Here is a 22,587-nt window from a genome sequence, read left to right on the forward strand (position 1 = left end):
GAGATATCGAAGAGCCCGATCCGGACTGTTTTGTAGCAGTCATCACCCTAAACTGTCCGAGATTTAGACTCTTTTTTTAGTACTATTCGATTCTACTAACCCAGGGCACGCGATATTAGTAAATCGTCAATTACTGTACTATACTAACAAAATCAAATTATCCTCCCCCAGAAATACACATCATTCGTTACATGCTCGTCGTTCCTCATTAATTCATAATATCTCTCTGAAATACAAGAGTTCGAAAATCAAAGGGAAATAAAGAAAAAAAAGAAGAGGAGAAAATAGCGCAGAATACAGTCAACAAAAATACAGACCAAATAATCAGTCAAAGAAATCACCAGGCTTTACTCGTCGAACGTAAATGAGACTTGTCGTTCATGAAAGCGCTCTTCAAGAACTGATCCATAGTATCAGCAAGAGGATCATCGTCTTTCTCGGGAAGCTTCCGTCCTTGTGCATCGAACCGATCAGGCAAGTCAATCGTCGATTCCGAGTCCGAGTCTCGCGGAATATCAGCAGGCGGTCGTTCTGGTTTGTGATTGCGAGTAGAAGAAGTATTGTTCATATCCGTGGTGTTGTTATGAGTGTGTGCGTGTGGAACTGAAGAACGCCGGGATCGATGGCGATGAGAATGTTGATTGCGGTCCCGTCCATCAATTGTCGAGTCACTGTCGTCCGTCTCATATCCCCTTTCGGCAGCATAGTCTCTGCTCGCCTGCGGCTCCGCATTCGACCTTTCCTCTCCGTTAAAATTAAAAGAAACTGACTTGGATTGTTGTTGCGGCGCAGGCTGGCTAACAGAGCGATGCCTCGAGTGTCCCAAAGGCTCATCTAGCGTAGAATGCTGTCCCATTAAACCTGGAAACTTTGGTCAGCAAAATGTCAAGTCAACATAAATGCGTAATCAAAACACATCGAACCCACCATCTGGTCTGTGATGCGCGTCAAGAAAAGGGACACTCACGTTTTCATCAGCCCGGCGCGGCTGCGGAGCGTACGGTTCGCTGGTAGGAGGCGGCCCTGGAGGGGGAGGATAGCCTTGTGGCTGGGGACCCGGTGCTGCTCCAGGATGTGGTGCATATTCCGCTGGTGGGTATGGCAAGTTTCCCGGGTTGGACGTTACCCCTGGGGGTGGTGGGAAACTATTTGTGTATGGGTAATAGTTGTCACCTCCAGGTGCTGGTCCTGCCGGGGGAGGAGATGGCATGTAGGGAGCCGGGTCATATGGTTCTTCATAAGAGTCATGATCTCTGCCACTATCATGTCCTATACAAATTGTCAGCCACCCTTTTCTTTCGCTTGTATTAAATATCACGTTGACTTACGGCTTCGTCTCCGATGCTCCTTGTCCTTGCGATCCTTCTTTCCAGAGAACTTGTTTGCCGCATAGCCCAAGCCAGCGGCTGCCAAACCAGCTTCTGCAAAATCGCGGATACGACTGCCACTTCGCTCTCTTTCACGATGACGACGATGTCGCCGACGATGGCTTCGGTCCGAGTCAGACTCAGAAGGGCTATACCCCCGACTTTGGCTACGGTGATTGTGCGAGTCCCCAGCACCGGCCGGGACAACTGCATCGGGATAGTAACCTTGTGCGCTGGCTGGACGGCCATAGTAATCTGCTGCTGGGATGTTGCCATAAAGAGGATCCTGGCCATACTCGATGAGACCGTTGGACTCTTTTCCAGGGTCCGGGAAGTTGGCACTTCTGCTGCGGCTTACTGAGCGGGAACGCGCTCGCCCTGTTGCTTCTCCTTCTTTCTTGGCTTTTCTGTTTTCGTAGAGACCGGCAACAGCGGCGCTTCCCAAACCAGCAGCAACAATTGGCAAACCCTGTCTGATCCGGCTTCTTGACCTGCTTTCTCCCTTGCGTGAGCGTGATCGACTGCGGATTTTTTCGACTATGCCCGCTGCAGCCGCACCTGCGAGACCTGCGGCTGCTATGTGTTGGTTGCGGTTCTTTGAAGGGGCACGCGCATCGTCGCCGCGAGAGGGCGAGTCACGACGATGGCGCGAGCGACTTCGTCTACCTTTGTTGCTCTGCGACTTCTTCCGAGCCACAGCGACAGCACCAGCAAGTGCTGCAGCGCCCAAGCCAATACCTGCCAATGTCTTGGCCCTCGAATGTGACGACGACCGGCTGCGGCTGCGGTGCCTAGATCGGTGGCGACGATGGTGAGTATGCCGCGAGCTCCTATCATCCTCCACGGATGAAGAGCGGCGTCGGCTCTTACTGCGATAGTGGTCGATAGCGTTAGCTGCAACGGCACCTAGTGCTGCGGCACCCACATCCTGGCCAACTCGACCAGCTGGACCTGAAACTTGGCGACCCTGACTCTTGCTGCGATGGCGCAAGAGCTCCATTGCACCTGCTCCCAGAACGGCACCCTCGGCAAGGTGACGCTTGTGATGGTGAGGCTCGTCGTCGTATTCGCGAGTTTCTTTGCGTATGTAAACCATGCTGTCGTCGCTGCTATAATCGCGGTCACGGTCGCGGTCACGGTGTCTCCGGGTGCTGGCCTGTGAGACGGAATCATGAGGGCTGATCTCGCGTCTTAGGCGCTCACGGTCGTCGTCGTACTCGCGAACACGTCTTTGATAGTAGTACTCTACATCACGAGGATCCCGGTCGGTCTCGGATCGGTGAACTACCTGATAGTCAGGCTCATGGATTGACCGGGCTAGCGGGATATCAGCGCCCACTCAATGCCACTCTTGAACTGGATATGTCACTTACGTTCGTAGTCACGTTCTGTGCGGTATTCGCGCCGCACTTCATAGTCAGACTCGTGCGGCTCGGTTCTGCGCCGAATCACAAGTTCCCGATCACCAGTGCCCGAGTCATCGCGGCGGAAAAAGTCTCGTTCGCGCTCGCGGTCTCGGCTGTCTTCGGAAGAAACGACGTAGCGTTTTACAGTATAACCACGATGGTCAGATGGCCGTGAAGAATAGTCATCCCACTCACGCTCTCTTTCTCTGTAGGCATAAGACATGATGGGGATACGTTTGGCTCACAGCCAAACAGGAAGTGGAGAAGTTATTGCACCAGCCAAGGCTGAAGCCTGATGTGGTTGCAGTCTTCTTGTTGTGGCTGCGTGTGTTCTCTTCTGCAAGTGACAGGTAGCAAAGCAGAGGACAGAAGAGAATAGTGATGAGATATATGATGGGTTCAAAGAGAAAAGAAGAAAAATATCGGTAGATGGAGGGGCAAACACAGATGCCTGGGCTGAGAGAAAGTGGGCCGCGTGAAGGCGGGGTTGGTCCGATGGGCTGCCAAACAGGGGCCGAATCCACTCGCCTGAGCGAAAGATGCAGAGCTTTCTAGAACAAGTGGACCGAGGAAGATGATTGATAATAACAATAATACGTCGTCACTGCAGGGAAAGAGAAATCAGGATTCGGGAACCAGCGGATATCGCGATGGCGAAGCAAAAAAAAAAAGGAGATGGGCTGCTGAGGAAGGCGCAAAGGACTGAGAAAACACGTGAGATCACGGGAGCCTCTAATCAGACAGTAGTGGTGGCCCGATGACGTCGAGGGCGACTGATTTGCGAACTAAGCCCAAGCGAGAGCCAAGACTTTTGTACTCTTGCCCGTTTCTCTTCTTTCTTCTTTTCACAAGTTGATATTGACAACACGGCACCCGAATGCTGTTGTGTCTATTCACTTGTCGACCTCCTCGCGGCCTGCGATCCCTTAAGTACCATCAATGCATGCAGTCGCTAGACGCCACGCGGAATCGTGCATGTCCCAGTCGAAATGCTTCGGGCGAATGCGCCTGGCGAATACGACTCAGCCTCAGCCCTTCTGGGACCGAATTGATGCAGCCATCGCCACGCCCAATCAGACACCAATCATAGTCACGTAGCGTACTCGGCGCCTCACCGACTAGGGGTCGCAATATCGAAGCCTATCTTGCTAGGTAGCGTGTCGGAGAGGGCCCCGAAGAACGGTGTATTCGAAATGTCTCCTCTGCTGCTCGGCTCCTTCAGCCCACTTCCGAATAATTGGGTTCGCCCCATCGTGCCTTTTTCCCAGGACAAGGCGGACTTGACAGGCGGTCAGACTTTGTCGTAGACCGTGTGTAAGCGGACGAATCTTCCTGTATGATATAACGTCGGATTTGGCTTTGGTGGAATGCCAGGCCTCACCCATGGAATGGAGCCGCACCCCCGCACGGAGTTGGCCGCTCTCTACCATGGATCACTGATGCCCGTATTCACTGCATAATAATAATACTACGATACCTAATGAGTCACAGCAGTTGCGAAAATACGATACGGGCGAATAGTTTTAGTCACCACAAGAGACACGAGGAGCCTGCGATTCTTGAGCAATGATATGGTCATTACTATTGGCTCAGACGTTATGTTACCGTTTCTCCACCTTTAACATAGGCATTACTAACACGATAACAGCCTTAAATATACTACGTACATTTATAGACATGAATAATATAGATATCTATCATGAGATTAAAGTTCCTCGTACAAGATAAGGTTTTAGACGGTATTAAAGGGTTTATTGGTGACAATTTTATCATAAAAGAACTTATATTCAACAACAACGCTACTTCAAAGTTACACCTATATCAGAAGGTCAAAGTCATAACAAAAGTAATAACTATGCAGGATGCCCAGGCAGAAAGTTCGTTTGGAGTTAAATAGGCCAGCGATATCTCTTGTTATACTTCTGAAGAGACTCCCTTTGCGATCCTTCAATGTAATGCCTGACCGCCCTTGGATTGCGCTTACACCAAGCCTATCGTTCCTCCGGACTCAGTTTCTTGTTGTCTGTCATGCCCCAGTGCTCTTTGCACCAACACTGTCGTTCTAGCCATAGGGACTAAACCAGGCCGTCAGCTTGAGATCCGAACATGGGTTTTGCTTTGACCCTGGATCCATGAAAAAAAGCCACAGCAAATCGCGGTTCATCATACCTACTACCCCTTCGAGTAGATCATAGACTTTTCCCATAGTGAACTCGTTTTTAAATTTTATTATGCCGTATGGGTCCCGTCGGATCTTGACACCAGGTTCCTTGTAACAAACCAATGTTGTTTCTTTCGGTGCAAGTAATTGCTGGGAGTACATCCTGCGCCATGACGCCTCCGGCCTGGTGAATACGTCTGGATCATCCCTCACCATGGGAACGTATCCGACACATGCTTTCATCGTTTGCTGAAGGAGAAAATTATAGGCTGAATCTGATTACCCCTTGGAACTAGAAGGCCTCGATTCTAGTTTCCGACGGTGCTGAAGTGCCACATAGGTATTATCCCAAATCTGGGCGTCTGATTTCGATTCCATAACAGCTTCCAGTGCTGGAATCAGCGGGCCAACTCTGAAAATACTACGATCCAATCGGTGGTATAAGAGAGCAAGTTGTCCCCTCAGTTTACCTACGCTGGTTCGCGAAGGAAGCAGACGAGCTGCTGGTGTGGCCTGGAGCGTCAAAATTAGATCAAACATAGGATTCTTAAAGTCTAGTTTGTTTCATTGTTAGCACGCTTCAAAAAATTCGTATGAAACGAGTGAATACCTTTTGTTTCTCTGAGAAAAAAAAATTAGGGATGTCTACTATGATAGTGTCCCAGAATGTCTGGTATCGACGGCGAAAACTAAAGAGGGCCGGCCCAATCGGGCACCCGTCGGAGATCGCTATCTCGATAGTGGAGAGCATTGTGATCAATGAACGGAATAACTAACTTGGAGAAGTTTGAGAATTTGGTTGATCATGCAACAGTGAGGAGGGATTAAGGGGCTCTTAAAAATGTCTGAGAAATATATATATATATATTTGGCTAGAGACAACAGAGGATAGGAGTACCAAAGGGTGAAAACAAAACAAAGAAATTTTAAGACATCTATAAAAAGACATTTTACGAGTTTTAGCATGACCATAGTAGGATATGTAGAATTTGTTAATATTTGTTAACAAATAAAAGGATTTAACTTGCGCAGAGCTTCAAAATATTGACCAGTTTAGTTTGAGATCGGTATGAAGGTTAGCTTGATAACTCCACTTTTTTTGTTTGCTTCTCCGTTACTGGCGCTTTCCACGGGGTAGGCATGTCGAAATAGTTTTCTTTTGGTAAAAAAATATCTCGAAATAAAATACGGTGACAAACAGTATTAGATATAAAGACACACCAACCCGTCAATGGCTTCAATGTTTTTGGTTGGTGGTTCGCATATTGAGAAAGCGGTACCTGGTGCTTTGACGGGAACCATTGTAATCAATTGATGTATGCATCTTCCCTACACATGTAGAGTATTCACATCAATTAATACTATTGGTTAGCATTGAACTGGTGGCAAGCTGTAACACTTATACGGACCAGATGCAGTCTTGACCGAGTTATATTTCTCCCATCTACACATGCATTTAAGGTTAAACACAGGACTTATATGCAGTTTGCCTGAGGCAATGGCAATGGAAATCCATTGATATGTTACCAGTCTATGCACGAGAGCCGAATGAACAAGAATCTGTAAAGAGAAAAAACACAATTCGAACCAAGCAGAATGGCGTAGATGGGCTACGTGTCTAACTACGGCGACATCATACCCAGTCAATGTTTTTGGATCATATCAACATTTGAAGAGAGTAGGTGTGGTCAAGTTTCGGAATTTATTTTTTATGTATCAATTCCTTCCTCTCTGCCTCCGCCTTGTTCTTTTTGCAAGGTCAAAGTCGAGGAATACATGTGTTTTGTTTCATCGTGCCATAACGTAAAATGCATGACGAAAATAAGCATAACACCCCCAAGCCAAGACGTGACATAAGAAATATATCTTGTAATCGGGAAAACGAAACACCAACACCCTCTTTTGCTTCCTGCGTTCCTAAAATTGAGCGTTTAGAACACAAGAGCAGCACCCTTGGTCTTCTTGTCACCACTGTAGAGATAAACCCGTTAGCGACACAGTCATCTTTCAACAAAACCTCAGAGTCAACGTACCCAAGTTCGAAGTGCTTGCATCGCTTCAGAGCCAGCTGGGCCTTGGTCTTGCACTGGGTGCACTCAAGACGAAGCACAACCTTCTTGGTCGTCTTGGCCTTCTTGTGGAAGACAGGCTTTGTCTGACCACCGTAACCGCTTTGCTTTCGGTCGTAACGACGCTTACCCTGGGCGAAGAGGGAAGCCTATAACATAATCAATATCCTGTCCAACGAAGAAAGCACAGTAAGCGGTGTCTCTGACCTTGCCAGCCTTGTACTGGGTGACCTTGTGCTGGGTGTGCTTCTTGCACTCCTTGCCTTTGCAATACGTCCGGCGGGTTTTGGGAACGTTGACCTGAAGAATGGATAGAACCGTCAGCAATTGCGCTGTAATTTGTTGCCACTAAAATAACGAGCCACCCCAAATCATCACGAAATTGACGGATCATTGAGAAAAATTAGTCGCGTAATTTCATGATCATCCAAATGCCGAAACTATCGGAAAACACCAAATCCCCGACGAAAAAAAGTAGTGTTGTGCGGAACTGTAACGGAGAGCTTGACGTCGGTCTGAAATTCGCCCACAATGAAACCCCCAAAAATTCTAATGCGCCAAAATACGTCTGGATGAAGCTTGGACTTGAGACACTCAGGCTGGGTTCGCTTTCCGTCGTCATCAAGTCAAGTTGATGTTGCTGCAATATTTTCGAGCCCTCGAATTGGTGTCGCAAGTCGCAGGTCGCAGTTCGCACATCGCGGTTTCCTCCTCCATCAAACAAAACAATATAAAACATTCAAAAGGAACAGTGTTTCTTACCATTTTGACGGTATTTGCCGGGGTACAACTTCGTGCTGGTCGTGGAGGTTGTCGACTTGGTCGTGAGGTGGTTAGAGGCGATAATTGTGTGTCTTCGGAGGGGGCTTATGCCCTACCCGAAAACGAGCTAGCCTCGATCAGGTGAACCCAGCGTCACGTGATAGTCCTCGCCAAGACTTTCCCGTCCGGCGATATCATTGGTCCTCATTATTCCATATCGGTGATGATTCATAATTACTCGAAAAGACTACATTGGTCATGCTATTTCTAGTCTATCTATTACGGGGAATATCAATAATATCCTCTACAACCATGAACTGACTTCAATCATGGCCTTTGCCGATCAGGACCGTCTCTCCGCCGCCATACCATAACCGCCCCCTTCGAAAGTCCAATCCCTTTTCTTGTCCTACAGTCCATTCGCCACCAGTTGGGATACCGGAGGCCGAGGGCCAGTACTGGGCCTCTAGTCTGGCATTGATGCCTTCGATTGTGTCGATCACTCGCTTCACCTTGTCGTTGTCAAATGTTCCGGCTCCATCCTGAAATCCGTTTTGGTTAATAAAGCGCCCTAGTGTGAGATGTGCTGATGGCACTGCATATCTCGAGGCTGGCGTCACTCCAGCAGCTTTTGCTTGGTCAAAGACATCTCGGCGGAGATGCTGATAGGTGAATTTGTCGTCTCCTGCCGTGTTGCCTTCGCCTTCTCCCGCGGCGGGCACAAAGCTGAGGGCTATGGCGGCCGCGTCGTAGCTCACCATCGGCTTGATGAGACGGGGTCGATATTGAAGCGTGAGGTTGGCAATCCTTTCTGCTGCCCCATCTTTAAGCAATGCCGAGACTAGCTTGTTCATCTCGGGCTCGGTGGTGGAGTGCACCAGTTCTAGCACAGTGATATGCAGGTTCTCTTGCGGCATGAACCACATGTCTGCGGTGTATATATATGAGTGCTCTTATTCGTAGTAGATCAGCCTCCCTAACTTAGTACTTACCTGGAGCAATCTCTCGTATCTCTTGCTGGATGTCATAGATCATCTTCCGGATATGGCCAGGTGGCCGGCCCCAGAACACAAGACAGAATCTCTCGTCAATAAACGCGGGATCTTTATTTGGGCCATCCAATTTTGCGAGGATTGGATCCAGAGTCCAACCGGCAAAGCTTTGATCCAGGATCTTGGTCTTTTGGTTTCCATTTCTGGTGGTGCGGTGCGTTGAGTACCGTTCCTGGATTTGAAGCTACAAGCAGAGAAAAATTGCACCCTATTCTTTAGCCATGAGCTTGTAATATTCGTTGAGGTTATAAGGAAAACAGACTGGATCGTTGTTTGCTGCTTCTATCAAAGGCTGGTGGGGGTTATCGCTATCTGACACAGGCGTGGCTGCTCCTGACAAATCCTCAAAAACCACGGCTGCCATGGATGGTGGACGGCTGTTCTTCCTAGTATCACGGAAAAAGTAATTGGGTCGGTGGAAAAAAAAAAAAAAAAAAAAAAACAAGAACGCAACAAATATTTTTTATTAATTGTGACGCGCAAACAAACAAGGTGACGGCAGTACGTAGTGGTAGGCAGCCAACAGACCCCACCCTCCGTTCCGCCTTGCCTGCTAGAGCATTCAAACGGAACCATTCAACTACTCCACTGTTCTCACTGCCACTGCCACTGCTTCTCCGACCCATATCACTTACTGTTCCTCAGAAGCTCTTGCAAAACATCCAAGTCGGATCTCAAACTTCTGCACACCGCCACTATGCTCATCAAGTAGGAAGTCCCCTTCTCCGATACGGCGAAGCTGCGGGGAAGAAGTCAGCCGGGTACCTTCATCTTCAGAATACCTGCTAACATATATTCCTACGCTTACAGAGTGCGCACTCTTACCGGAAAGGAGATCGAGCTCGATATCGAATCAGACTACAAGGTACGGCATACCCTTTTCTGTGCGACACAGACGTTCCGTATCGAACAACGAGCGAAGGAACTCATCGCGAAGCTATGTGAGAAGCAAATGGCTGATAAAAAGACCACGGTGAACAGGTTTCTAGAATAAAGGAACGTGTCGAAGAGAAGGAGGGCATCCCCCCTGTCCAACAGCGTCTCATTTTCGGTGGAAAACAAATGTACGTGTTGGGGACTACTTGAAATGTCATCTTTTTTCTCTCTCTAGGTTTACTGACTTGGAGATTTCCATAGGGCGGATGACAAGACTGCTGCTGAATACAGCCTCGAGGGAGGCGCGACGTTACACTTGGTTCTCGCCCTGCGTGGAGGTCTTTTGCAATAGCTCGGGGTCGGTCTCATCTTTTGAACAAGAAGTCGCTTGAAAAGAAATACCCTTTCCCTGCCTGTACCATGGATATGAGCCCAATATCTGCCGGCACCATGTTATCGCTGCAATATGACTCATGAATTTTCTGAACTTTGTACTAGAATTAAATGCATTATGACTGAAATTTCTTGATATGCAAACATTGAATCTATCCTTGAACGCCAGTATAAAAACAGCGCACCCTTCTATTAATAAATTCAAGAATGCAAATCATAAACATTATGATAGCTGTAACAAGCCATTACACCCAAAAAATATAGCCCCGCCGAAATCCATAAATAACTTAGATATGTTATACTCGCCTTGTCATAGGAAGTATTTCGAAGAGAAGGGTATCTCAGTACATTTCGCAAAAGTGCATCGCTTCAAATGCAAAGAATGGTCAGTATTGACCTGAACTTGGGAAAATCCGTGTATTAGTGTTAGTTGTGATTCATAGCCTTTTTCTCTTCTTTGGCTGCACGAATATGTTTGGCTCAGACGGAATAGGGCGTCTTCTTATGGGCGCCGGTGACGGTGAAGCCAGTGGTTGACTGGCCGAAGATGCACCAGATGGTGAATGAATGGCCCCGATAGGCCGTCTGGCTGTAGGAATAGGACGAGAGCCAGGGGTTGGTCGGGTCCTCGTTGGAGAAGCTGCTAGCTGAGAAGGTGACTGCGCCATTTGTGGACGAGCTGATGATCTAGGAGGCACAACTGTTCCGGAAGTTCTGCTGCTTGAGACACCTGACATATTGCTCCTAGGAGTACCAGTCGGAACCGGCCGTCTCGGAGCAGCGGCCGCGGGTGGTGGTTGTTTGTGCTCATCAACAAGCCACTGCGGAACATGCCTTATTTGCGAAGCTCCAGTGTTGTTGAGTCGATGCGTTGGGACGGTAAGCACCTTGTTTCGTTTTGTCTTATTAAAGAGGCCTGTTTTCTTTGGTTCACTGCGAGACTGCGAGGGCTGCCATCCACGTCGTGGCGCAGCCAGGCGAGTAGTATCCCTCACAAAGATAGTCGCCTTTTCGGAGTAGATTTTATCAACCGCCTGCTTTAGTCGAAGACTGTCTTCGTCGACTTCGCGCTGCACTTCCTCGACCAAGTCGTGGTAAATATCAGACCAACAGGCCGATTCCTCCGGTAACTTGTATTCTTCCCATCGCGGTACGTCACGTTTGATAAAGTTGATCCAGAGTTCTCGGTCTTCTTCCATGATGTGAGGTGAATTCTTTTCGATTTCTTGCTATTCAATTTTAATCAGTATAAAAACAAACGTCAGTTAAAAGCATATACTACTACTTACCAACTGCCCCGGACTTTCAATTTTGACTAGGAAGCGCCTAGCTAGCGAGTACGGAATATTTCCGATATCCGTAAGACCTTGACAAGTCAGCAATAAACCTCAAGATATTGTATGTGGTGGTTTCCAAAAACATACTTCTGAGATGTTGTATCACAACACGTGTGCTCATCGCAAGCAAGGATCGTGCCGGCATGATGGAGGTCTTTACCGAGAGGTCATGTACTCTCGGGGAGGACAGATCGAGATGGTGCAGTAAGCGAACAAAAATAACAAAGCGTCGATAATTGAAACATGGGAGAAATTTGCGGGAAGGTGTGATGAGAAGTAGAACGTTGAGTATATATACTTTGTCTGTCAATCGGACGATGACGATACTGCGCGAAGGCGGTGAAGAGCGGCGCTGTGAGTGTGGGGCTTCACGTGCTGATAAGGAAACTGATAAGGATGACTATAAATAATTATCGCTTTGTATACAGCATTATCTTTATATTTACTCGAGACGTCTTAATTTGCTTCTAAATTATTTTCCCGATCGATCGCATTCTGTACTGCCAATGCTAATATAAGGAAACAAACGATATATCGCCACAACAATACCAAGCCATACTATGATATCCATTTCAAGCCAAGGACTGTTCGCATAACATGCAACAGCTTATCCTGACAAGCTTGCTCACTCTGCAACACCTCGGGCGTCCTCCATGCAACGAAGCGATCTGGACGCACCAGCACTGCACCAGATTCTTCTACTCCACGGACTCTCGCCCAGTCATGATAGACGTCCTCCCATTCTTGTCGGAAGCCAATCACGCGGACATGAATGGTCACATTCAGTGTTTCTAAGACCTTTGCAGCGGCTGTATGCCACGTCTCACCCCCGATTCCTGTGAATAGGGAGAACTCGCCATGGCCAGCGAGGTCGTGTGTCGAGATAGGGGTTACTGGAATGCTCTTGTTCAGCCAGGCATGTGGCAGTCTGCTCCCTGGGTAGGTGTTGGGTACATAATCCAAAACTTCATCTTTGGCCTGAGAGACGTATGGCACTGTTTCATCTGCGTCATAAATGGCAGTGCCGGTATAGTGTTGACCCATTTCGATGCCTAAGCCGTGAAATTCATAGGCGCTCTCTGTGATGCCTTCTTGGAACTTCTTTCTGCGAGCAACGCCTTTTGACGTTGCACTTTTGAATTCGTCTAAAATGGCCACTCGCTCTTCCAGAGTCGGAACTGTTTGCCCAAGTGACTCAAGTATCTGAAAGTGCGAGCGATATGACTGGTTTGCACGGGTTATAATCCCGAAGCCGACCGGCTGTCGCTCAGGAGTGTACGTTGACAGCAGTGACGGGTTTGCGATTCCCTTTTCGACAAATGCTATTTTCCAGGCTAGATTGTACGCATCTTGAATGCATGTATTTGACCCAAGACCATTGAACGGTGGGTGTCTGTGGACAGCATCGCCGAGACAAAACACATTTCCCCGAGAATACTCTTCAGTAACGGTTTCGTTGATGAACCACTTGGATACACCCAAAATTTCGGCCGGTGTGTCGTCACCAATCAGCTCCTTTACCCGTTTCAGGTATTGTTCATTACTGGGATGAATATCAAACTCAGTGCCTGGCGTCGTGAAGAGAATGAACATCCATTCATTCCACGGCTTTACCATGCGCACAGCGCCCCACCATCCGAAATCGGGATGGTCGCGATCTGGTTGGAGGACATAATGTAGATTTCCTTTTCGGTATTGTACAAGATGCGACAGGTCGGTCTTGACAAGAACGTTGATCGCTAAACCTTGGCCGGGTTTGGCATACAGGGGAAGATCGAGCTGTTTGACTATGCGAGAACGGGCACCATCAGCGCCAAAGAGGTATTTGGTTCGGATTTGGTATTCAAGGTTAGATAGAGTGTCTTGAACCGCGACAATGAATTTCCCAGTAGCCGAGTCTTCATCAAAGCGGAGAAACTTGGTGTTGAAACGGGTTGCGAAGCCATTATGAGTGGCGTAGCGGACAAGAATCGGTTCAAGTAGAGTCTGTGGAATATCTACCAGAGAACAAGGACTAGCTTTGACGTAGTCTCCCTTTTTATTGTTAGCATGTCTTGAGCTTCATTAGAAGAATTTTTTTAAAAAAACACCTACCTTTCGAATAGGGTCATTTCCCCATGAATATACCCTCGCATACTCTTCACCAGCCATACTATGACACCAACGGGTATGTAACATATGCGACTCGCCGTCAGAAGATATATTATTAAGTTCTTGCTCAAGACCAATGTCTCGGAGACACTCTGTAGAAATTGATGTCAGAATGTGTGCGATACACACAGAACGTCTTGAGACTAACCAATGGCCGCCATATTAGTGATATGAGCACGAGGTGTATCTGCCGTACCCGGGGCAGAACTGATCATAATGCCTTTGAATCCTAAATCTTCTTATCAGTCTTGAGCTCTTTCATAACTAAAAGAAGATGGGAATAGATAAATACCATGGGAGGCTAGGAAACATGCCAGACTGGCTCCAGCCGGCCCAGCGCCGACAATGAGGAACTCTGTCTCGACAATTCTCCCTTCCTGACCATTCTCGCCTGTTGAAGCCATGGTCAACTTTCTTGAAAGTGCGAGCAGTATAATGCGCAGATGAGGACTAAGTGGGGAGGATAGGGGCCGTTATGATCACGTAGAGCGCAAGGAGAGATATATATATAACAACAAAAAGCTCTCCGGAGATAGCTCATGGACTTAAAATTGCTCGTCAGGAGAAGCACAAACACGCAAGTCGTATCACCATTCTGGACATGTGCATGTTAATACGTAACAAGTCTGACTTTCGCTTGGGCAAACCGCTTCTTGGCCGGCCTCTAGTGGGAGGTTTCCGATGTGTGAAGGATCATCTTATCTCAAAAATGCTCCCGGTGTCAGTACTAGATCGCTCCACTTGTATCGAATCCTGTCAGCTTACCAAAAAAAAAATAGCTATATTAATAAAGGCGACACATCTTTGTCTAAGCGTCTATAATAATGGATCAACAAAATTTAGAAAACCATACCGTATCCGGCTAGTATACATGGATAACGAAGATCGTCGTGGATGGGTAATATCTTGGTAATGCTTCATAATCCGCACTCAACTACAAAGTTCTGCAAAAGCCCTCGGATTTGAAGCACAGGACCGTTGACTTTGAAATTTCGTATTGCGAGTGGATATTGATGCATATATCCATGTTGATGCGTATATCCGTGATGTTGTGCACCCACATGTGCAAGTTGTCCCTATATCCGTCTTTCATAACAAAATAAGAAATAAAATAAACAAGGTCGGAAATCCCCCGCAATGTGACGTGGGGTAAGCTGGAGGGTTTTATATATTTCTGATAAATATACTTTCACTGTAATGTTTCCGACGTTCTAAAGTCGAGCCTTGTTAAGATATCCAAGAGCATGGAGAAATCGCTCCTTGCTTGGTCTAACGACTGCAAAGTTCCGTTTCCGTCCTCACGAAGTATTGCGAGGAGACTTGCGCCAACGAAATGGATTTTCTCAATCTGTGAGAAAACCTGTTAGTAAAATGAACTAGAGACAGTATTCAAGGTGCAAAATACAGAAAAGAGTCTATTTATCTGTAGAGCCCAAAATGGGACGCTACGCAGAACTCGTAGCATTTCTCGGGCTACCTCAGTGGTTCGCAAAGTCAACATTCGCGAGTTAGACTTGGACTGGTGCTCGATTCCAAGTGCTGATATCCTTTGTAGAAGCACCATGCGAAGAAACTGAAGCGTTACGTGAATATTCACTCGTTGGATCGTCGCTATTTTGTTTGGTTGCTGGTAGTCAACTTCGTGTTCATCAATTTCGTCAATTTGAAGGTAACGAGGTAGGTTGTCAAGGCAAGTAATGAAACGAACATATAGCATGTCAAGTGTGTTTGAAGCTTCACTTGGAAGTGGAGAGTATGTCGACTGTGTGATGCGCCAATGTTCCTGCAGCATTCTGATTTCGAGCAAAATATCCGACGCGGCTTGCCATACTTTGACGCTGGCATTAAATCCTGTCACGAAGGCCGACTGAGTACTGTTTATAACAGAGGATATACTCAGCGCAAGGTCATTAATCTCCCCAATAGGATATAATGTTGTAATTCCTGTTTCAAATGATAGTATGTGGATAGTGACTGGGTGCTTTCTCAGAATAGTGTTCGACTGGTCTTCGATAAAGATCATCCAGAATACCCTTCTGCGTAACTCAACTTCAAGCGGATGCAACGTCTGGTATGATGATTCATCGTTCATCTGCATCGCTTGTACAAGACATGTAGCTTCGCCAAATATACGTCGCGCGTAATTGGACCTTCCCGCTTCATGGAAGCAATTATAATGGTAGTACCGGATAATCACCGAAACCGCATTTGGATTTTCAAAGTCTGCTTCCATATAGCTGTCTAAGCAACTTCTCGAAGCCTTCAGAAAGGCGTCAGAAACCAAGCATCCCTCGGCAAATACTTCGGTCGGTAATAAAAAAGCTGTTTCCGCGCAGAGGGCAGTAATAAGCGCAAAGGCAGGTTCCGGCCAAAGTCCTAGATCTTCATATATGCTATCTGTGGCCATTGAGGAACCTGCTGTAGTATTTTCTCCGTCATGGCGAAGCAGCGGAATGGTCCCGGTCAAAAAGGAGTTCAGAATCTCTCGGAGACCTGACTCATGGATGAGAGGAATCAAGGGGAAAAGATACTCAAAATAGAGATCAAAGCACCTTATGATTATCCCTTCAAGCGTGATATCGGGAACGCTGGCCCTAATTTGCGTTTCTAAATCGCTCCATCGTTGAATAGCCGGGGATGACTGGGCCAAAGCTTCATCTAGTAGAGAATTCTGAAGGTCCACTGCCTTTGGTGATAAGATTCCAATTTCCCATGCTGTTTCTGGTAAAGAAACCGTGCTATTCGACGTAGGCGGCTTTTGAATGGCAAAAGTGCTGGTGGCCCCCGCTGAAACAGGGATGGCAGCATCAGCAGCAGTGGCATTTCTAGCCGGATAGCGAGTTTTTGGCCCTCGTCTCTGCACCGGAAGATCAAAAGTGCACTTCAGCCCTGCCGCTTTACATCTCGAGCAAATCGAATCGGTCAAATCGCACTGAACCAAGACATAAGCCTAAACCCATATACCCATTCGGGAAAAGATCTCCCAACAGTACAGAAACCGAGTCTGTACTGTGCCACGTTGGCAGCCAACGAAAGGGGTAATGTGTTGTTGTTGTTGCACGACGTACCTTGGCCTTGCGCCGGCGACAACGATCACACGCTCTGTTGGTCGCGACGGCTGATATATTATTCCCACTCATTCTGGCAGCTAACTAGTCCACGTCAGAAATGGTTGAGCGGCGAATCCTGCATTAAATAACAGGGCTGGCAATTCATAGAGGAGGATTGGGCCCTGGCGATCGTATCATCAATGTAGACTCGGTGAATGCCCTGGTCCGACGGCAAATTGGTGGTTCGACGGGCAAATTGGTGGTACGTAGGCGTAGGGGATCCACCCGAAATCCCCGGAGTCCCGAACCCCGTGGAGAAGGAAGCACGTGGTATATTTATTTACGAATTTCACGTTCCTGCATTAGTTATTAACTATGCAAGTATTTGGTTTCCGATATCGTCTTCCTATTGAGAAAGGGTTGGAATATTAAATACGGCCATTTGTTTTTGCGCGGACTCAAAAGGTCTATTTATACGTCTAATAAGCGAAAAGGAACTCGAGGTTCCAGGATCCCCAACCTACTGCATGGTAATTTAGTAAAATCAATTATCAATTATAGGTCTTGGCTGACAGTACACCTGGATATCGCACTAAAACCAACGCTAAGCTGCAGAACTGAGAAATATTTGTACGTATATATAACACTCAAATGTTGCGAAGATAGTGTACCCTCCAGAACAATAGCTGCGAGAGATTACCATTGCAAACGCCCGGGAAAAAAAAAAATTTCTTGCATGTTTAATCTTCAAGTCATGATAACGGCCCCTCTATGAATTTGCAGGAGGAATGGACACGTCTAAACCGCCTACCCACGGGGATATATTGCGTGCATGAGGATGGCCATTACTCTCATATTCTGGCCCACCAAACCCAGCAGCAGCAGTAGCGGTGTTTGCGTTCGTGTCGTTTGGCACTCCCTCCATTTGTGGGCGCGTATTGGTGGCTGCTGGATGGATACCATGTTGTGGTAAATAGGCGTTGTTGGTAATATTTCCTTGGTTTGGAAAGAAACTCTGGTTTAGAGCGCCGCATGAAGTGCACGTAAACTCGATTTTGAAATTGGTGAGTACGAGTTGAGCGGCTGCAGGGTGGCCGGTTGGAGTAGGTTGTTGATGTTGCTGCTGCTGCGGTTGGGGTTGCGGCGGCGGCGGATTTTGTTGCTGAGATTGTGGTTGTGGTTGCGGTTGATTCGGAGGTTTTGGGTTGGCCTGTAGAGGAGGGGGAGGAAGTTGGATTTGTTGTGGAGGTTGAGGATATGTCTGAGGAGGAGGCGGAGGAGGTGGAAGAGAGCTGATCTGTGAAGGATGGTGCTGAATAGTCGGAAGGGGACTGGGCTCGGATGGACCTGGCTGCACATGGCCCACAAGAGGTGAGCTATGCTGTTGTGTATGGACATGAATGCCGGCCGATGGGGATCCTGTTGGCGAGTCGTCGTCTTGATCCATGCTATCATCATCCATCAACGTGGACGAAAGGCCGTTCTCTCCCCAGCCACGGTCCTCCGCCAGCGGATCAAAGGACGCTTCATTGCCAGGCTGACCGGCCGAAGTCGAGTGTAATTGCGAAGGACTCCCATCACGGTTGATATTTTGAACATGGCCTCTTGATTGGCGAGGCTGTAGCTTTGTCAACGCGCGCTGCGCTTGTCGCATTGAAATGTCATAGCCATGGTACCGTTTGACGGCGTCGACGACATCCTGGCCCTTGATCTTGCTCTTCATATCAAACAACTTTGGAATCTCATTCAGCAAGAAGCGCACATGTGACGCTTCGGACCGAGCAGGCGTCGACCCAGCGGTGCCCAGGTTGCGACGACAGTTGTGCCGGTCCTGCAGGCTGGTGATATGCGTCGCATTCTTGTTTGCGCGACACACGACGCGGAAGTAGCAGTTGGGCGATGAGCGACAACCCAACACCACGCTCTTTTTGTTGCTTCGCACGACTCGGAGATCCCAATGCTGACGAACGGAGATGTTTCGAATGGCCGATTTGAAGTCTTCGAGCGAGTCGAATCGCTGATTGACCAGGAGGCCTGATACCACCTCTGCCATTGCGAAGTACCTCAATCGGGATAGCTGTTAATGTTGCTGTATGGCTCTCTATAGACACATCGCAGTTAGCCAAAATAGCATATGAGATCAGTAGAGTAAGTGTAAGAGGGCACTGTCAGTTACCTTGGCTTCGGTCGCGATGAGCCTGAGAGCATGGGGGCCTCCATTCAGGTCATCACTAGAAATGCACACCGTCGGGGCAAAAGCAGCAGTACAGCCACGCAGCGAAAATTCACAAGCGAAACGAAAGTCCGGAAATATAGAAAGAAGACACGAGGGCAGCCATCTCGTGGCGCGCCTGTTTGGTGAGATAACGAGAGAGAGCGCGCGAGAGAGAAACAAGTGGGGCGGCGAGCTTAAACAAAGCAGCGATCGCTCTGGCCAAGACCTTTTTGCCAATGGACCAGCAACCAGCCTTGTGTTTCCTCCGACACCAACTTCAACTCGCCCTGAGACGCATATGCTATGGCATCACACAGACTGTTAGATCAGGAGGAGGAAGGTGAGTCGGAATTTATCTCTTAAATTTTTTCTTCTTTTCCCTTCTACCAATACTAATCCCGGCGCAGACGCACTCCATAAATCCCGCCTCCTCAACGTCGAAGAAAAACCGTTTAAACGCATTACAAAACGACTCCTCGCACGCGACTCCCTCATAACCACACCATTGTCGCTTCCTCCTACACCGCCACCAGAGTCCGGAGTAGAGAATGACGATGCTGAAGCCGAACGACAAAAGAAGCTCGAAGAATGGCGGCAGCTCAAAGAAGCCGTGACGCTCGACTTTGCTGCGTTCGAGAGCAGCATTGCTCGTATTCAATTCCTGTTGACGAATAACGAGAAGGAGAGGGAGCGATATGCAGCGGAGAAATTGCGCATCCAGTCTACGGCGCAGGACGTTCGAGACAACACGGCTGAGCTTCGCGTGCAGCTTGAAGCCGCGCAGAAGACGCTAAACCTTCGCAAAACGTACGATGACCTCACCGAAAAAATCACGAGTAATCGGCTCCTTCGACCTCGAGAAGATCAAAAGGCCAACCTGGAGAAACTCGAAACAGAAATCTTGGAGTTGGAGAAGGAGAGCAAGGAGTATGCAAAGACATGGTCCGAAAGACGCGAGCAGTTCGGCCGCATCGTCGAAGAAGGAATGCAGCTGCGCCGCTTGATTCGGGACGAGAAAGAAGAGGTCGAGCGCAGAGAGGGGATGCAAGAAGGGGATGACGGCGATGCCGGAGACGGAGAAGATGAATCGAAAGGGCGAGCCAGTAATGCCAACTCGCCTCGACCAGATTCTGAATCTCAAACAGGCGAAGATACTTCCTCTGGCAGATTACAGGTGGAAAGGTTGCAAACAGATACAGTGGGTGCCGCATCTCCACTACGACAGTCCATGTCTGCGGCCGAAGAGAAGGCTGAGAACGATATCAACATGGCGGACGAAGGGGAGGTCGATGAGCTCGAGGAAGGCGAGGCTGACGAAAGGGATGATAAGATGGATACTACATAGTCCAGTTGCACAACTCTATATTGTGCACTGGTAGACATCGGCTGGCGTTTTATGGATGGTTTTCATGACTGTCGGGCGTTCAAGATATATGATATTACATTAATATAACTGTGAGCATAATGGTTTCTCGCATCGATCAGTTTTGTAAATAATAGCACAAGGACTGCAATCAAGAGACCTCTCTGAGAGCGGTCATTGCTTGGGATACAGCTTCTTTGGCAGCTGTCAGCTGTTCCACATTACTCTCGGATCCCTTGTGGCCCTCCTCAACCTAAAGAAAGCGTTAGCTAAGTGGACAAAGGGTTATATTGATAACTCACAATGAGCTGTTCTAGTTTTGCCAGAGCATCCTTAATCTTCTGCTTCAATGTAGGCAGCACAGCCTTGGTCTCATCCGCCGCCCGTTGCTGGTTATCGTGTTAGAACCATTCATGTCAATGCCTGTGGCGACCCTTGAAAATATTCTTGAAAAGACATGACGCACCTCTTGCTTCAGCAGAAACTCGCGATTTCCATCTTCATCGGCGCCGGTCTCTGATTCGAGCTTCGCCACACGTTTCTTCTGTTCCTCCAACTCTCGGTGGTATGAAGCTTCTTCCTTGACGAGCCGCTGCACGGACGAAGTGGCGATGGTGAGCGGAGCTGTTGGCGGCATATTTGTAGTTTGTGTGTATGTCGAAGTATGCAACTGTGTGGAAATGTAAGCAAAGGATATAAAGAATAATGCATGATGTCATAGGGGAGACATGGCAGCGTTTGTACACCATATGCAGGAGAAATAAAGGAAAAATCAACTGGGGAACGATCTCCAATGTAACAAAAGGGTAAATCTCTAGTCGCATGAAAGATACAATCTTGAGTGGACGGGGGCATGTGCGATTGCATGCAAAGAGGGGCGCATGCATCTTGCATTACACAGAAAATGCCGGTGGAAGACGAATCATAGCTGCTGCTGAAGCACTGAACCAGGGGATCCAATAGGCGACGCTTACCTCAAAAGAATAGTCTCAGTTGAAAGGGCTGCTTCGAAACGAATTTCTGAAGAAGAAGAAATCTCCAAAATAATTTGAAGTGATCGTCAGTCAGTGTCTTCTGCGGGGAGATCGATGCAAACATTGCAAAGTCACCTCTGACAGCTCCAACCAATCAGAATCAACACCAACATCGCCAATCATCTATAGATGGGGTGGAATTAAATGTAGCATGACATTTAAATGTTGTTAATTAATGCTCATATTCCAGACTAATTGGGGGTATCTCTTAGAATTCAGATTGTTTTCAGTCCTCAACTCTACTTTGACATATATGGAATCACCTAGTCATGAAAGAAACCACAGCTAACTCATAACTCACCGGCTCCCAAACTCAACTGACAAGCAAACACCAGGTCCCTGGCGTGTCTCATACAAGCCCAGCTCGTTTTCTACACGCACGCAAACCTCCTTCCATTCGACATTGGCCCGGACTGATCCTCTCGGTAAGGGTTTGTTTTGATTGGCCTCTTCGTGTTTACCCCGCCATCCCAATTTGTGGTCTGCTACGATTGCCTCTGAGGGAATGGTGGGATCGAGCCATGACTTTGATTCCTTTTTTGTCTTGTTGGATCGGAACCAGCCTGAGGATTTCTTTGTCTCCACCGGTGTAGGTGGTGTAGGTTCAACAGGAGGTGTTGGATTAGAAACTGATGCGTTGTTGGTGTCTTGCTCGACGCGATGACCACCCTGTTCCAAGCGCATGCGCAGGTTAACTGCCAGCTCCTCTACCACGGCTGGTTGTCTCCAGAACTGCAGAGTGTGTTCCTCTCCTTTTAAACGAACAAGGTGGACGACATCAGTGGATGCAAATCCCAAGACCTCTGGTTCCTTTGGTGTTGAATATGAAGATTGTTCACTCGTGTTTGGTTGTAGAGAGTCCACATTGGAGGGGATCAGAAGAAAGACAGTTTTGTAGAGACCAGAGGCAGCCTGGGCCTCTAGTAGCGGATCGACATGTGTTGAGAGTATGTCTCGCACACGATCTAAGCGAACTTGATCGAGCTGTTGATGCAGTGCTGACCTGGGTTGTGCAGAATAAAGGCTTTCATACGATGGCACTGGATCGTCGTGGTTGAGAAATGAGGATTTCGACATGGCGTTCAAGATTTCGACTTGAATGAGGGAATTTGGAGATTCAAAGAACTAGATGTGACCGCGTCAGTGACAGAAACTGAAGAAGGGGCTTGGCAGAAAGGTGCCTTGCAAACGGGGCACTCCGCCATGCCTTGGCAGTCGGGCCAAAGTGAGGCAATTTCCAGCATTGAAAGAGTGCCCCGTGACAAGCACTGCCCCTGCCAATGTATGCACGAGTCATTACTGCCGCGCGAACCGAGAGTTGCAACCAGTAGGCGACACAAGCCGCATCGCA

At 48.0% G+C, this 22,587-nt stretch overlaps 7 protein-coding genes across 7 annotated transcripts; 1 reads left to right on the forward strand and 6 right to left on the reverse strand.

Moving 5' to 3' along the window:
• Positions 1-337: 337 nt before the first annotated feature.
• TRUGW13939_06192 (uncharacterized protein) lies at positions 338-2,996 on the reverse strand (the record flags this gene model as incomplete). Its single annotated transcript, XM_035489347.1, has 4 exons — positions 338-861; positions 928-1,269; positions 1,329-2,684; positions 2,741-2,996. 4 exons carry the CDS (start codon positions 2,994-2,996, stop codon positions 338-340), a joined length of 2,478 nt encoding a protein of 825 aa, XP_035345240.1.
• A 3,869-nt stretch (positions 2,997-6,865) lies between these two features.
• On the reverse strand, positions 6,866-9,181 carry TRUGW13939_06193 (uncharacterized protein; the record flags this gene model as incomplete). Its single annotated transcript, XM_035489348.1, has 7 exons — positions 6,866-6,905; positions 6,968-7,152; positions 7,211-7,351; positions 7,766-7,820; positions 8,135-8,693; positions 8,758-9,001; positions 9,080-9,181. 7 exons carry the CDS (start codon positions 9,179-9,181, stop codon positions 6,866-6,868), a joined length of 1,326 nt encoding a protein of 441 aa, XP_035345241.1.
• Positions 9,182-10,523: 1,342 nt separating this feature from the next.
• On the reverse strand, positions 10,524-13,978 carry TRUGW13939_06194 (uncharacterized protein; the record flags this gene model as incomplete). Its single annotated transcript, XM_035489349.1, has 7 exons — positions 10,524-11,315; positions 11,376-11,452; positions 11,511-11,749; positions 11,983-13,457; positions 13,518-13,666; positions 13,723-13,803; positions 13,867-13,978. 7 exons carry the CDS (start codon positions 13,976-13,978, stop codon positions 10,524-10,526), a joined length of 2,925 nt encoding a protein of 974 aa, XP_035345242.1.
• A 785-nt stretch (positions 13,979-14,763) lies between these two features.
• On the reverse strand, positions 14,764-18,677 carry TRUGW13939_06195 (uncharacterized protein; the record flags this gene model as incomplete). The annotated part of the gene is made up of 3 exons (XM_035489350.1): positions 14,764-14,922; positions 14,980-16,506; positions 17,421-18,677. 3 exons carry the CDS (start codon positions 18,675-18,677, stop codon positions 14,764-14,766), a joined length of 2,943 nt encoding a protein of 980 aa, XP_035345243.1.
• Positions 18,678-19,142: 465 nt separating this feature from the next.
• On the forward strand, positions 19,143-20,184 carry TRUGW13939_06196 (uncharacterized protein; the record flags this gene model as incomplete). The annotated part of the gene is made up of 2 exons (XM_035489351.1): positions 19,143-19,179; positions 19,247-20,184. 2 exons carry the CDS (start codon positions 19,143-19,145, stop codon positions 20,182-20,184), a joined length of 975 nt encoding a protein of 324 aa, XP_035345244.1.
• A 169-nt stretch (positions 20,185-20,353) lies between these two features.
• On the reverse strand, positions 20,354-20,839 carry TRUGW13939_06197 (uncharacterized protein; the record flags this gene model as incomplete). Its single annotated transcript, XM_035489352.1, has 3 exons — positions 20,354-20,455; positions 20,505-20,591; positions 20,669-20,839. 3 exons carry the CDS (start codon positions 20,837-20,839, stop codon positions 20,354-20,356), a joined length of 360 nt encoding a protein of 119 aa, XP_035345245.1.
• A 694-nt stretch (positions 20,840-21,533) lies between these two features.
• On the reverse strand, positions 21,534-22,313 carry TRUGW13939_06198 (uncharacterized protein; the record flags this gene model as incomplete). The annotated part of the gene is made up of 1 exon (XM_035489353.1): positions 21,534-22,313. One exon carries the CDS (start codon positions 22,311-22,313, stop codon positions 21,534-21,536), a length of 780 nt encoding a protein of 259 aa, XP_035345246.1.
• Between the last annotated feature and the right edge of the window lie 274 nt (positions 22,314-22,587).

Source organism: Talaromyces rugulosus, chromosome III (genome assembly GCF_013368755.1).
Source record: "Talaromyces rugulosus chromosome III, complete sequence".
Classification (NCBI taxonomy): Eukaryota; Fungi; Ascomycota; class Eurotiomycetes; order Eurotiales; family Trichocomaceae; genus Talaromyces; species Talaromyces rugulosus.